At 52.2% G+C, this 13,729-nt stretch overlaps 1 protein-coding gene across 2 annotated transcripts in view; it reads right to left on the reverse strand.

Moving 5' to 3' along the window:
- FAM193A (family with sequence similarity 193 member A) overlaps nucleotides 1-13,729 on the reverse strand; it is a 104,395-nt gene that overhangs the window by 7,040 nt on the left and 83,626 nt on the right. For both annotated transcript variants that reach the window (XM_070400289.1, XM_070400290.1), the window contains 5 exons: nucleotides 5,334-5,532; nucleotides 4,120-4,392; nucleotides 2,729-3,011; nucleotides 1,539-1,722; nucleotides 185-415 (listed from right to left, as the gene is read on the reverse strand). In XM_070400289.1, the coding sequence (XP_070256390.1) occupies nucleotides 185-415; nucleotides 1,539-1,722; nucleotides 2,729-3,011; nucleotides 4,120-4,392; nucleotides 5,334-5,532 (1,170 nt within the window). The remainder of the gene's footprint in view (nucleotides 1-184; nucleotides 416-1,538; nucleotides 1,723-2,728; nucleotides 3,012-4,119; nucleotides 4,393-5,333; nucleotides 5,533-13,729) is intronic.

Below are 13,729 nucleotides of genomic sequence, written 5' to 3' on the forward strand. Positions count from 1 at the left end.
TTGGGTCCACTAGCAAAGCCACAACACAAAGGGGCGATGCGTCCTAGACACAGCGTGCGGCTCCCAACAGCCTCCAGCTCAGGCCAGAGAAAGGCAGGGGCTGTGGAAGCCACGCTGTGGCCAGTGCAGTGGCTCCAGGCCCCGCAGTCACAGTCCCCGCCGCCCTGGCGCGGGTGCAGGCTACCTTTCTCTGCTTGTGCCTCGCCCGCTTGGCGGCGCGCGTGCTGCTAACGGGCTTGGGCTCGGAGCTGTTGATGAACTGCAGCAGGTCCTCCACCCGGCGGTGGTCCACCATGCTCTCCCGCTCCGACAGCGGGTCCGCCTTCTTCGGCTGCTCCTCCTTCCTCTTGGTCAGCCGCAAGCGCAGCTTCTCCCTCATTTCTGCGTAATTCCTACTGGTGGGTGCGGCTGGAGGCTAAGACAGTACATGAAAACATGACCAGATTAAGCTTCAAGTTTCAATGACTTGGAAGAGAAACTATTCAGACTATTTCAGACTATTTCTAAAATTAAAGTTTTTGTTATTACCCAGTAATACATAAAAAAATAAGGAAATAAGAGAAACAAATGGCCGGAAAAAAGAAAATCTATATATTCATAAAAGATCCGGTCAATTATATGCAGCTATGTATAAAAGTGACTACTTTTAAATCAGAAAGAGCTAATTACACTACTGCTCATCTCCTTCTATGTGCACAGTGTGATCATCTTTCCTGTCGTGCCCACGTCCACCCCTGCATCTCTGTGCCCACTGCAGGCTTCTTGCTCAGCCGAAAGGAAAAAGAACTGCCCTCCATCCCACGGCCAAGGTTTCTGACCAGCCCCTCAGCACACCACGGCCGAGGAGACGAGGCAGAGCTAACAGAACCCCTTGCCCCGCGGCCACCCGCTGGAGGGCTGGCGCGTCCTTGTCCAAGTCCGCCTGTGTCAATACCCTTTGTGTTCAAACAGGGAAGACAACCGTGTGCACATGTGTCCCCATGAGGCGGCTGACAGACCGGACACCCTGGCTGCCCATAGCTGGGCACTCCGTCGACCCCTATCCAATCAACTATTGTAAAACTCACCAACAGGCAAAAATGCCGTGATGAAAGCCTTATAGTTAAATCTTTGGGCAAATGTTTTCATTATACCTTTAGGTCACAGCGGTTCTCAACCTGTGGGTCTCGACCCCTTTGGCGGTCGAACGACCCTTTCACAGGGGTCGCCTAAGACCATCCTGCATATCAGATATTTACATGACGATTCATAACAGTAGCAACATTACAGTTATGAAGTAGCAACGAAAATAATTTTATGGCTGGGTCACCACATGAGGAACCGTATTTAAAGGGCCAGAAGGTTGAGAACCACTGCTTTAGGATAAGGACAACCTAGAAGTGGAATTGCTGTGTGAGACCAGACCTTGGTTTGAACTATGTTGCAAGTAAGTCCCCTGAATTCCACCAGGCCTCACAGCCTGTGTGAGCGATGACTGTCACACACACGCGCGCGGCACTGACAGCTGCTGTCCCTGTCCCGGGGCAGCGCGCACTCACCCCGCCGTGCCCGAAGAATTCACAGTAGCAGCAGTCACAGTACTTGCCCTCCTTCTGGTTGGTGGAGGTGGAGGTGCTGGAGCTGTGCTCGGAGCAGCTGTCCTCGTCTGCGCTCTCGTCCCCATCGTCCTGCTGCGGGTCGTAGACGCCATTCTCGCAGCGGTGCCCTTCGCAGTCCGGGTCACTGCGAAACCGCACACGGGCCAGTCAGCAAGCAGCCACCCCTAGAGGCTCTGCCCCTCACCACCAGACCCAGGTCCACACGGACATGGGGGCCTCAGTCGGGGGGCTGGGCGGCAGCGGGGCAAGGCGGTGTGAGGCGGGTGGTCACACACAGGCTCTCTACTGTCCCCACCAACCGCTTTATCCTGGGGGGTGGGAGGTAGCTTTCAACAAGCAAGTTCAAAGGTAACAAAAACTGTCTTCACATAAAAACTGCACAGCCCTGGCCCGTGCGGCTCCGCGGGCTGGAGCGCTGTCCGTACACGGAAAGGTGGAGGGTTTGATTCTGGTTGGGGCACGTGCACAGGTGGCGGGTTTGGTCCCAGCTTGAGGCACGTGCGGGAGGAAACCAATGGATGTTTCACTCTCACATGGATGTTTCTCTCTCTTTCCCCCTCTCTCTCTAAAATGAATGAAAACATGTCTTCGGGTGAGAATTAAAAAATAATAAACGCATGACTTACATGCACACACGCACCTTAAGAAAAACAACAAAAACAAAACAACAAAATAAACTGTCCAGCCCTGGCCAGTGCGGCTCGGTTGGCTGAACGTCGTCCGGTGCACCAGGTGGGGGGGATTTGGTTCCCAGTCAGGATGTGAATATGGGAGGCAACCGACAGATGTCTCTCCCTCGCCCTTTCCCTTCCTCTCTCTCTGAAATCAATAAAAACATATTTAAAACAAAACTGTCAAGAGTTTGCTGTGTTGTACTTTGCTCAGAGTGTAACAAGTACAACTTAAAAGATACCCAAGGCGCGTTCCCTGATGGGTCGGGGGGAGGGGGTGTGTGCACCCACCCAGTCAGCCCTGCTCTGCATCAGCCTCCCCACCCGGCCTCTGCGGGCGTCCGCCCTCCCCGCCGCACAGCACGGGTCAGCCACCGCCGGCACCAGCTCTTCCGGTGTCAGGTGCACAGCACCCAGTCTCCAACGTGTCCTGGCCTCTACCTCCAGGACCTGGCTCACCTGCAGACGCTGGGAGGCGCGCTGATGGGACCGTCTGTGCTGGGGGCCGTGGGGGCGACCGAAGCAGGACAGAAGCTCTTGCGCGTGTCCACAAACCCAGGAGAGGTGGCTGCACTTTTGGGGAAGGTGGGGGCTGCAAGGTTTGCCAGGTGAGGCGTGGAGGCTGGTGCGAGGGGGGCGGGGGCGAGTGCGGGGAGTGGCGCCAGGCCGGTGGGGCTGTTCCTCGGGGCGGCGGGCACCGCGTGCCTGTGCTCCTCCTTGCTGATGCCGTGGAAGACCTCACCTGCGTCAGACATGGAGTCGTGCCGACAGCTCAGGTCAGACACACATTCCTAATCCTCTTAGGACTTTCTACCAATTCTTTTGTCTAATTATGTTCAAATCTATAGAAAAGTTGAAGGAAACAGTCAAAAAAACACCCAATACCCTTCACCTGGATGCATGACCAGTTACCATTTTTTCCTTTTTCCTTCATTTCTGACACACACGCCCCTACATACTCTGTTTGGCACAGGCCCTGGAAAGGATGCACACGTCACTGTGACCACACAGCCCCTCGCACCAGACACCCGCCATGAAGGACGCTCTCGGTCCTGAACACCTTCTGCCCCCCACCCTGGCACAGCCCTTTCCCGCACGTCCTTCCGAGCTGCCCCGCCCGCTCTAACTCGCCCTGGCACCCTCTGAGCAGAGCAGCCGCCACCAGCTGCAGCGGGTCCCAGGTCAGACTGAGCGGACATCCCTGGGCCCTCGGCCCGCCAAGGCCATGCTGTGCCTCCTGTCTGCCCGCCCAGGAGCACCTGAGGCTGCTCCGTGGTGGTGCCACCTCCAGGCAGGGGCACCATGCTCCCCCCTGTGAAATGTGAGAACATCCAAGGTTCTCAACACCACCGAGGGTGTCACCCGGCTTCCCCTTCCCTCATTCTTGCTCACACAGCGACCATGACCTTCTCTTCCCCAGGCAGCAGCAGCCGCCCCACCAGTCCCTCCTGAGCACCAGGACTCCTCCCTTCCACCACGTGCTGGGAGCTGCTCCGACACTCCGCGCTATGCACACGGTGCCCCTGGCCAGCGCGGCCCTCTGTGCCAGCTCCTGTGCCCCGCCACCTGCCCGTCTGATGGCTTCCCTGCTTCCTGCCTTCCTGTGCGCTCGATCCAAGTGTGACAGCACACCACCTGCTCACCAGCGATGCCCACAGGCACACTGTCCATGAGGTTCTGCTTTTAGATGTCTGTGCTCACAACAGCAGGTACAGAGATGAAAGGCAGGACCCAAGTGGCCGAGCCCCAGAGGACATGTGACAGTAGGATTCTCTTGGGGCGTGAACACTGCTAATGACACCGAACCTCCGGCCAGGCCAGCCAAGGGCCCCGCCAGCAGCAGGCCTTACCTAAGGAAGGAGGCCTCTTGGACGACACTTTGAACTGGCTGTTGCTTGACTGCACCGTGGTGGCCGTGCAGGACACGGAGGAGGTGGCTGAGGAGGTGGCCATCACCACTTTGTTCGCTTCCATGAAAGCGTCTTGGAAGCTGTACAGGCATTTCTTTCTTGCAGCGTTTCTTTTCTCTTTACAGTCCAGACCTGTGGGCGAGCCACTGCTCGGCGGTGGTGGGAGGGTGTCGGGTCTTGTTTCTGAGAATGTTGGCCCTAATATTTCACTCCCTTTAGAGACAAAAGGGAAAATTAAGGCTTCTAAAGAAACGGCATTTAGCTACAATTAAAGAGCACTCGCAGGTTACACTCTTCCTGCTGGGGCTGCTCTGCAGTGAGCCTTCTCCTGGGACGACCGAGTGCGCTAGCGTTTACGCAAAAAAAAAAACAACTCACTGAGCACCTGCTGTGTCAAGACCTGTGCTCGGTGCTTCCCACAAGTTTTCTTTTATGTCTTAGAACTGCCTTCTGAGCTTGGTAGTATTATTCCCATCCTAAAGATGAAGAAACTGAGGCTCAGAGAGGTTAAGCAACTTGCCCAAGGTCACACAGCTAGAAACCCTTTCTAGGCACAGACCAGACAGATGTCCAGTCTAGCTTGCTATTCTGAGCACATGCAGGGGCTGGGCGTGGGGCTGCCAGGGGCTCTAACCACATGAAGACAGAGATGAGGGGTAGGTAGCAGCCCCTTAGGCGCCCGGCTCTCAAGTGACAGCTGCGCCTCAGTGGCTGGGAGGGCAGAGTTGTTAGAGGGACAAGTCCCATTAAGGGTCAGTACAGAAACAGAGAAAAGGAAGGTAAGTGACAACACTTGAGTTGGCTGTGGCACTGCTGCCCCACCCTGTGCACTGGGCCATGTCTGGTTACCACCCCTGCTCGAGAACCAGTGGCCGAACCCGAACCCTGGAGACAAGACCCTCAGCAGCACTTGGCAGCAGAGCTGGGCGTCAGCCGGGCCCCTGCTATGGCCGTGGCTGTGAGAGATGTGGAGGGAGGGGGCAGCATGGTGGGCCCAGGGCCGCCCATCGGAGTCAGAGGCCGGGGAGCAGCAACCTGGGCACGGATGCACGAGGGCCCGCCCTCTGGGGCTTCCAGGGGAGAACACGGCCAGACGGCCATCCACTCAGCTCGGTCATTGGAAAACTTGAATAAAGTTTGAACAGGTTCCTTACCAGAAATTGTATCTGGCAGGAAAGTGCCAGGACTCCAGTTCTTATCATTCATCACTTCTGATCCCCACAGACTTATAAACTTAGAACTATTCCACTCTGGAGCAGTCCCAAAACAGCTCGGGTAAATATGGTCTTGAAGAGATGCATTGAATACCTGATGCTTATTTGTGTGATTCTGAACAGGTGCTGGCGGTAAAGCCTACAAGAAAAAAGTTCTAATCACATATCAACATTCATATCTGCTCACCCAGGCCATGAGGCTAGACCAGCCGTGGGCAAACTACGGCCCTTGGGCCGGATCCGGCCGTTTGAAATGAATAAAACTAAAAAAAAAAAAAGACCGTACCCTTTTATGTAATGATGTTTACTTTGAATTTATATTAGTTCACACAAACACTCCATCCATGCTTTTGTTCCGGCCCTACGGTCCAGTTTAAGAACCCATTGTGGCCCTCGAGTCAAAAAGTTTGCCCACCCCTGGGCTAGACAGACGAGTCACTTCTGGAAGCCTTGGGGGACGCGCTTGGCGAACACGTCTTACAGGGCTGGTGGCGCGTCTACGCCACAGGTCACATGGAAACCAGGTGGGAGGTGAAAGCAACCGATGCCTCAAGAAATACATGAAGCAGCCCCGAGACAGCTCAGGAGCTTCTAACACTCCCCTCGCCACACGGTCAGCACGGTCATTGGCCTAAGCCCTGCTCCTCGGGCTACTCCCCTCTGACCCTGTCATTACTGCTAAAAAGGAAACTCTGGAATCACCGAAAAAAACATGGCAAACCCTTACACGGTGCTCTCACGTGGGCAAAGGGCGTGCACTCGGAAGGGCAGCCCCGTCCCAGGGAGGGAGCAGGCGCCCTCCAGCCGTCCCTCCCCTCCCTCAGCAGCCTCCCCACCTGCAGGGCTGCTCCGCAGCAGGAGGGGCTTCTGAATGGAAAGAGAGCGGTGACTCCCGCTTCCGATGCTTCCGATGCCAGCGCGTCCCACTGCGCTTCTGATGCAGTCAGTGGTAGCTGTGGTCCCGCTGTCCTTCCTGCTCACCCAGCCCCTGGACACACTGGCCTTCCCTTGGTCCTCAAACCCCCAGCTCCTCCCTGTCCCCGATCTTCACTCATGCCGTGTCCATGTTCTAGAACATCCTCTGCTCTCGGTCTCACTGAATGACAGTCACCCTTCAGGACTAACGGTCACTTCCTCAGAGAAGCCATCTCTGACTTTGGCCTCACCACCTGACACCAAGACCAAGCCATGGGCCTTCCATTAAACACAACAAAGCCACCATTTCCCTCTTAGCACTCATCGCACTTGTAATTCAAGACTTACTTGTGCCCAGTGGTTCAATGTCGGCCTTCCCTCCAATTCTGTGAGCTTCACGAGGGAGCGGGCCACCCGGTTCCAGGCCAAGGCCGGGCCCTCGGCTTTCCCCAGCAGCCCTGGGCCCAGGACCGCCCCCTAAAGCTACAGCCTGCCCTTGGGGACCACGCCTGGGAGCCCCACCCTCTGGGACACACAACTGAGCAGAGTGCTGTACACTCGAGAGGGGGCAGTCGGGTCTGGAAGGATTCCCAAGAGCAGGCGATCGTTTGGCAGAACCCTGGGGCCTGGCTAGGGTGAGAGGAAGGGGAACAGCAGGGGGCAGGGCACAGGGGCCAAATGAGATAACTTTGTGTGACTTTTGTGCTGAGGGGCTAGGGAGCTACAGAGGGTGGTAAGCAGCAGGGCGATGACCTGGTCGGGGATGAGAAAGACCAATCTGGGCAGGGGGGGAGTGAGCCACAAGAGGGAAGGATGAGAAATGGTGACAGCCACAAAGATGAGGACGACAGAAGGAAGCCTGGTGGCGTCGGGACAACAGCTGTGACTGGACGTCTGGCTCCTTCCTGGCAGGTGTCAGGGACGCAGCTGGGTGTGAACTCTGGTCCCATTCTCAGCCTTCAGGCTGCAGTCTCAAGGGTTCAGATGTCAGCTCTCCCTTTCACTAGCTGTGTGACCTTAGGCAAATTACTGCACCTTTCTGTGCTTTCGTTTTCTCCTAAGTAATATGGAAATACCTACCTCCAGGGGCTGTGGGAGGGACGGAATCAGACAGTGTCTGTCAAGTGTTCAGCACACTGCCTGGCCACAGTAACCATTTGGTGCTATGTGTGTGGACCATTACCCTCCCTAAGACTGTGGTCCCCACACACAGACCCACCCCCACGCAGGCTCTGCTGCCCTCCCAGGCGTCATTCCATGTGGGCGGTTTTGTGCCCCTCCTGACCTTGACCGGGCTCAGGGAGGCAAAGATGCAGGGTGAACTGGAATGAGAGTCGAGACTTGAAAGTGGGAAGAAACGAGTTTGCACTGGCCACCCAGGGTCACAGTGGGAGCCTGAGCTGGCCGCTCTGCAGGGGACCCGCGGGCAGAGAGAACAAGACCGGATGTCCGCAGAGGAGAGGCACACCACCAGCTGCTGTGCTGAGAAGGACTGATGGGAAGTCACTGACCGGTAGGTTCTGAGTCTTGAAGACACTCTGCTAAGGGGCAGAAATGCCCAGCAGGTGGAACCAGCGGCTCCTCCCAGCCAGCCCAGCTGGTGACCTCGGCACAACAGAAACACCTGCCGGGCTCCCCAGCTTCTTCTCAAGCACTTCCCACGCAGCCCCCCAGGCACGGCGCGATGCCCGGCTGACAACCTGGACCTACAACCACATGGGTCCAGAGAGATCTTCTTACCCTTCAAAACCCCACCCCAGCATCACCTCCTCTGCCAAACCCACCCCCAGGCTCACAGTTAGAGTCCCCTCTTCACGAATACTTTCCTACTTGGCACCTACGATTTCTAAGGTAGATCAGAGCACTGGATTTTCAAGTCTGAGCATGTTTCTGTCCTCTCTTGAGCCTCTGAGGTTCCTGACAACGGGGACCAGGCACACTGGTTCTATGCTCCGAGCGGGAAGCACAGGGCTGGCACGAGTGGGACGTAAGAATGCTGAGCAGAGTCCAGCCTGGAGAAGTCAGGGGCCCGGCTGTGAGACGGGGAGGTGGAAACGTACGCTAATGGCTCTTCATTTGTTTCACACCCTCCGCTAAGCAAATCCACTCAGAACAGGAGACCCAGCTATCCCTCCACAGGGAGCGAGGGCGCAGGACAGGCTGTGTCTGCATGCATGCTTGTGCACGAGACACCGACCAACCTCGACATCTGTGGCTTTCTTCAGAAAGACAGGCGCCCGCCAGGCTCATGGTTCTCAGCCACACCACGGGCAGCACACCCGTGATCCAAGCAGGAAAGAAGTCCCCCACCGTGGGAGCGCTACTGCTCAGGCACCGACACCTCCAGGGCTCCACACCGCTTCACCAACACAAGTGCTGAACTGCTCTCCACTCTCGAGACGAAAGTGGTTCACAAGAAAACTACCCTTTTGCTTTAAATGCAAGCTCCAAGGCACGCACGCATCCAGCCAACCAGTGGCCTTCACTAAGCCCGCTGAGTCCACGCACATGACCAGGCAGCCCCAGAGCCACGTGGGCAGGGGCAGAAGATGGCGAGCCACGGACACACGCACGGGAGGGACTGCCCACACCGAGCTTCAGAGGGAGACCACAGAGGCGGACGCCACTTGTGCTCCTTCCTCCTAAGCTCCCCCCACTCCTGCAGAGGCAGGAAAGGGGTGAGAGCGCTGCTCTGCTCGGCGCTGCCAGTTCTCGGGCCAGAAGAACTGAGCACGGCCTCTGAGACAAATGCAGACACAGGCCCCACAGGGCCCCGGGTGCAGCCATCTACCCCGAGCTGCTCAAGAGCTTTCCTCTCCCTCAGATTCCCACCTGCACTGCCATGAGCTGGACCGAACCCTCTGCAGTGGGTGTGCTGAGTGACCCCAGAGGGAGGTGACAGACAGGAGTGCCCACTTCAGCAACTCCCCTCGGTGCATCGCAGTCCCTGAGGGAGCCTGGAGACCACCTCCACAGAGTCCTCGGTCCCACGCAGAACTCAGGACCTCTCTCCCCTCCATGCCTAGACCCTCTGCTCGCATGGGGAGTGTTTCCATGTTTTCCGGACCAAAAGGACGGGATTCAAGTTGGGAGCGTCAGAGGCCAGTCCAGAGTCGGGCCCTGCAGCCGTGACCCACTGCTCCTGGGGCAGGCGGCAAGCCCGGGTGAGCTGCCCCCAGCTCATGTGTGCGCTTCTCTGGAAGGTCACGCGCAGTTCCCCTCTGCTGGGGCTCTGTCCACTAAGGCGGATAAATGGCATGAAAAACTTTTGTAACAAGTGCTGAGCCACAGAGAAAGCAAGGAAAGCCTTTCACAAATAAATGATAACATGACAAGAAAAAACAGGGCCAGGTGGAGGTGGGGAGAAAGAGGGCTGCCCCAAGGGCTCACACACCAGATGGAAGTGGCGGGGGACGGATCCATGGTCCCACAGACAGGAGAGCTGGAGGGCCCAGGCAGGTCAGTGCCCCTGGGGTACCTGACGCCAGCACACGGAAGCCCACTTTTGAGGAAGCATCCTGTGTGGGGCTGGGGCTGGTTTCTGAGAGGAGGATGCACGGACAGGAGCTCGTAATCACAAGCTACCACACGTGTACGGAGCCACGCAGCAGCAGCAGGTCTACAGCCTCAAGGCTTCGTTCAAAGAGAATGACTACATGTAAAGGCTTCAAGAGAAGCAAGAACGTGATCGAGGAACAGGAGTATATAAAAGTTGCTAATATATTTGAAAAATAAATACTGAAGCTTAGAAATAAGAATTAGACTTGGAATTAAAAACTCAAAATTTAAGTTATACACAATAACAGAATCACTTAACTTGGAGACTGATCCAAAAAGGTTCTCAGAACGGACTGAGAAACAAGGAGATGAGAAATAGGAAGGCGAGCTTCAGAGTGAAGAACAGAACTAGAAGGATTCATCAGAGGTTCAGAGAGACATGACAGAAGTGTAGAGAGAGAATAAAACGATAAAATGGCTGAAAATTATCAGGCAAGAAATTGAAAATGATTATTATGCTAAGGCTTTGAATGGAAAAAGTAGACAATATGCAAGAACAAATGAGTAATGCGAAGAGATGGAAACTCTAAGAAATAATAAAAAAGAAATGCTAGAAGTAAAAAACGCTGTAAGAGAAACAAATTCTGCTTTTGATGAGCTAGCTGATCAGTAGAATGGACACAACCAAGGAAAGAATCAGTGAGCTTCAAGATATGTCAATAGAAACTTCTCAAATGTGTTTATAATACAAGGAAAAGGAGAAACAAGAATAAAAACTCACTACCTTGCCCTAACCGGTTTGGCTCAATGGATAGAGCATCAGCCTGCGGACTCAAGGGTCCCAGGTTCGATTCCAGTCAAGGGCATGTACCTTGGTTGCGGGAACATCCCCAGTGGGGGGTGTGCAGGAGGCAGCTGAATTGATGTTTCTCTCTCATCGATGTTTCTAACTCTCTATCCCTCTCCCTTCCTCTCTGTAAAAAAATCAATAAAATATATTTTAAAAAAAACAACTCATCACCATCACCAAAAAAAACAACAACAAAAAACCCCACAAAACCACAAAAAAACAAAAACAGAACAAAACATCCAAGAATGTGGGACAATTTCAAAAGATGCAACATACAGTAACTAAAACACCAGAAGGGGGGGAAAAAAAGGACAGAAGAAATATTTAAAGCCATAATACTGAGACTTTTCCAAAATTAATGACAGACATGAAACCAAAAATCCAGGAAGCTCAGAAAATACTAAATAGAACAAATACCCCAAAATGTACACCTTGGCACATCATGTACAAACTGCAGAAAACCAAAGATGAAAGGAAAATCTCGAAAGCAGTCTGGGGGCAGGGGAGAGAAGGAGCCCATGTGTTTATAAAACAAGGAAAAGAATTACAGAGGACATCTCATCAGAAACCACTGAGCAAGTAAAGAGTGAAGTCAAATATGTTTAAAGTGTTGAAAGAAAAAAAAACCACCAACCTAGAATTCGGTATCCAGCGAAATTATCCTTCAAAAGTGAAGGAGAAATAAAGACTTCCTCAGACAAACAAAACCTGAGGGAACTCATTGCCAGCAGACATGCCCTGCAAGAAATGTTAAAAGATTTTCTTCAGACAGAAATAAAATAATATAGGTCAGAAACTTAGATCTACATAAAGAAGGGAGAGCAAAGGAGAAGGAATAAATAAAAAGTAAAATAAAATCTCTTGTATTTCTTATTAATTAACTAAAATACAATTTTGTTTAAAGTAATAATAGCAACAAGGTACTATTGGTGATTATGGATAAATGAAAATAATGACAGTGCATTGCAAGGGATGGGAGGGCAGGGTTGGGAATAATTGTTAAAAGGCACCTACACTACACATGAAGCAGAACAGTGTTATTTGAAGGAGACTTAGATTAGTTAAATGTACCTTCTAATACAACTGTTAAGAATGTTCAAAATAAGGATAATTGATATACTAAGAGAAGAGATTAAATGGAATCAGAAAATTCTCAATTAAAAGTAGAAAAGGCAGAAAAAGAAGCATCTGGCACCAAGTAGAGAGCATTACAGTACTCGCTTCGGCAGCACATGCATTAAAATAAAAAACCTGCACAAACATGACTGCTCTTAATCCAAACACACTGAGCCCTGCCCAGTGCGGCTCAGCTGGTTGGGCATTTTAAGAATCAATTTAAAAAAAAATCATTTTTGAAAATAGATATATATTTTTAAAAATCACTTTAAATGGTTTAAATATACCAATGAAATGACGAGATGATCAGATTACATAAGAAGCAGGACCCAAATATATATATGTGTGTTCATAAGAAACACACTGAGTTCACAGACCCCTTTCAGTTAAAAGAAAGGGACGGACACATCCCGTACTAACACGAAGCAGAAGTGGGAGCAGCTCACGTGGAACTTTCACCAAGTTCGACCCCACTCTGGACCCGAAAGCACACCCTCACACATTGGAAATGATTGACACAGACAGTGCCTGTTCTCAGAGCACAACGGAAGTGAAGGAGGAACCAATATGGAAAGGTCGCTGGGAATCCCCACTATTTGGAACTACCCTGTCGCCGTTTTGATTTCTTTTCTAGTATTTCGTTACTGTATTTTCTCCTGCAACTACCTTTAACTTTCAAATAACTCACACCTCACATATAAGTCAAATGCATCACTGGTATGAAGACATCAGAAAATAGAAATCGTCTTTAAGTTTTCCTAATTTTAAGAAAGTAAAATTTTCATAATAGTCATCCCAAACATTTTACTTACTAAAGATTCACCTACAATGGCCAAAGTATGAATCACTACGACAATGATATCAAGTCTTAAAAGTGACAACTTCCACCGAAACCGGTTTGGCTCAGTGGATAGAGCGTCAGCCTGCGGACTGAAAGGTCCCAGGTTCGATTCCAGTCAAGGGCATGTACCTGGGTTGCGGGCACATCCCCAGTGGGAGGTGTGCAGGAGGCAGCTGATCAATGTTTCTCTCTCATCGATGTTTCTAACTCTCTATCTCTCTCTCTTCCTCTCTGTGGAAAATCAATAAAAATATATTAAAAAAAATAAGTGACAACTTCCATTTCCAGAGAAGAAATTCCTGAAGGCCCTGACAAGGCAGAAAGGGAAGCAGGTCAGAAGTGCCTGAGTGCAGGCCTGCCCTCCGCACTCAGCACCCACTGCCCCCTCCCAGCTACAATCGGGCATCACACTGAGCACCCTGGCCTCTGAGACCTGCTCCGATGGCACTTAGGTGTATGCCCTTCTAAGGCAGCCTGTGTGCTCTCTCCAGGTACTTCTACCACCTCTTACGGGGCTGTGAACACCTTGTGCATTCAAGTACCGATGCACCCACAGCATTCACCTAAGTCAACCCAACTCAAATAATACAAACTGACTCTGTAAGACCTGGTGGGAGACGAGGCAAGCTTGTTTAGAGAAAAACATATTTATAGCAGGTAAAAAGAAAATATTTTGCCAAATGCACCTTATTTTTCCAAATAAAGAAGACATCCAGCTAATGTACTTTCAATGCATCAGTAAACAGTGTTGACGTCAACAGCACAGTGGCTGAAATAGAGCTCCACAGCCTGTCCTCCAATTTGCCTTTATGACCGTGAATCTACAGCCATCGGCCGGAGTAAAGCCCACCAGGTATCAAAGACACAGATAAGCTCCCCAGATGTTATTTCCTTCCTTATCCCTCTGTAGACTGCCTGGACATCTGAGAAAAGCCCACAGGCCCGGCCAGTGTGGCTCAGTGACTGAGCATTGACCTATGAACCAGGAGGTCACAGTTCAATTCCTAGGTTGCAGGCTCGATCCCCAGTGTGGGGCATGCAGGAGGCAGCCAATCAATGATTCTCTCTCATCAATGATGTTTCTATCTCTCTCTCCTTTCCTTTCTGAAATCAATA

The sequence above is a fragment of the Myotis yumanensis genome, unplaced genomic scaffold, assembly GCF_028538775.1.
Source record: "Myotis yumanensis isolate MYYU_CA2020_CCGP unplaced genomic scaffold, mMyoYum1.0.hap1 SCAF_1, whole genome shotgun sequence".
NCBI lineage: Eukaryota > Metazoa > Chordata > Mammalia > Chiroptera > Vespertilionidae > Myotis > Myotis yumanensis.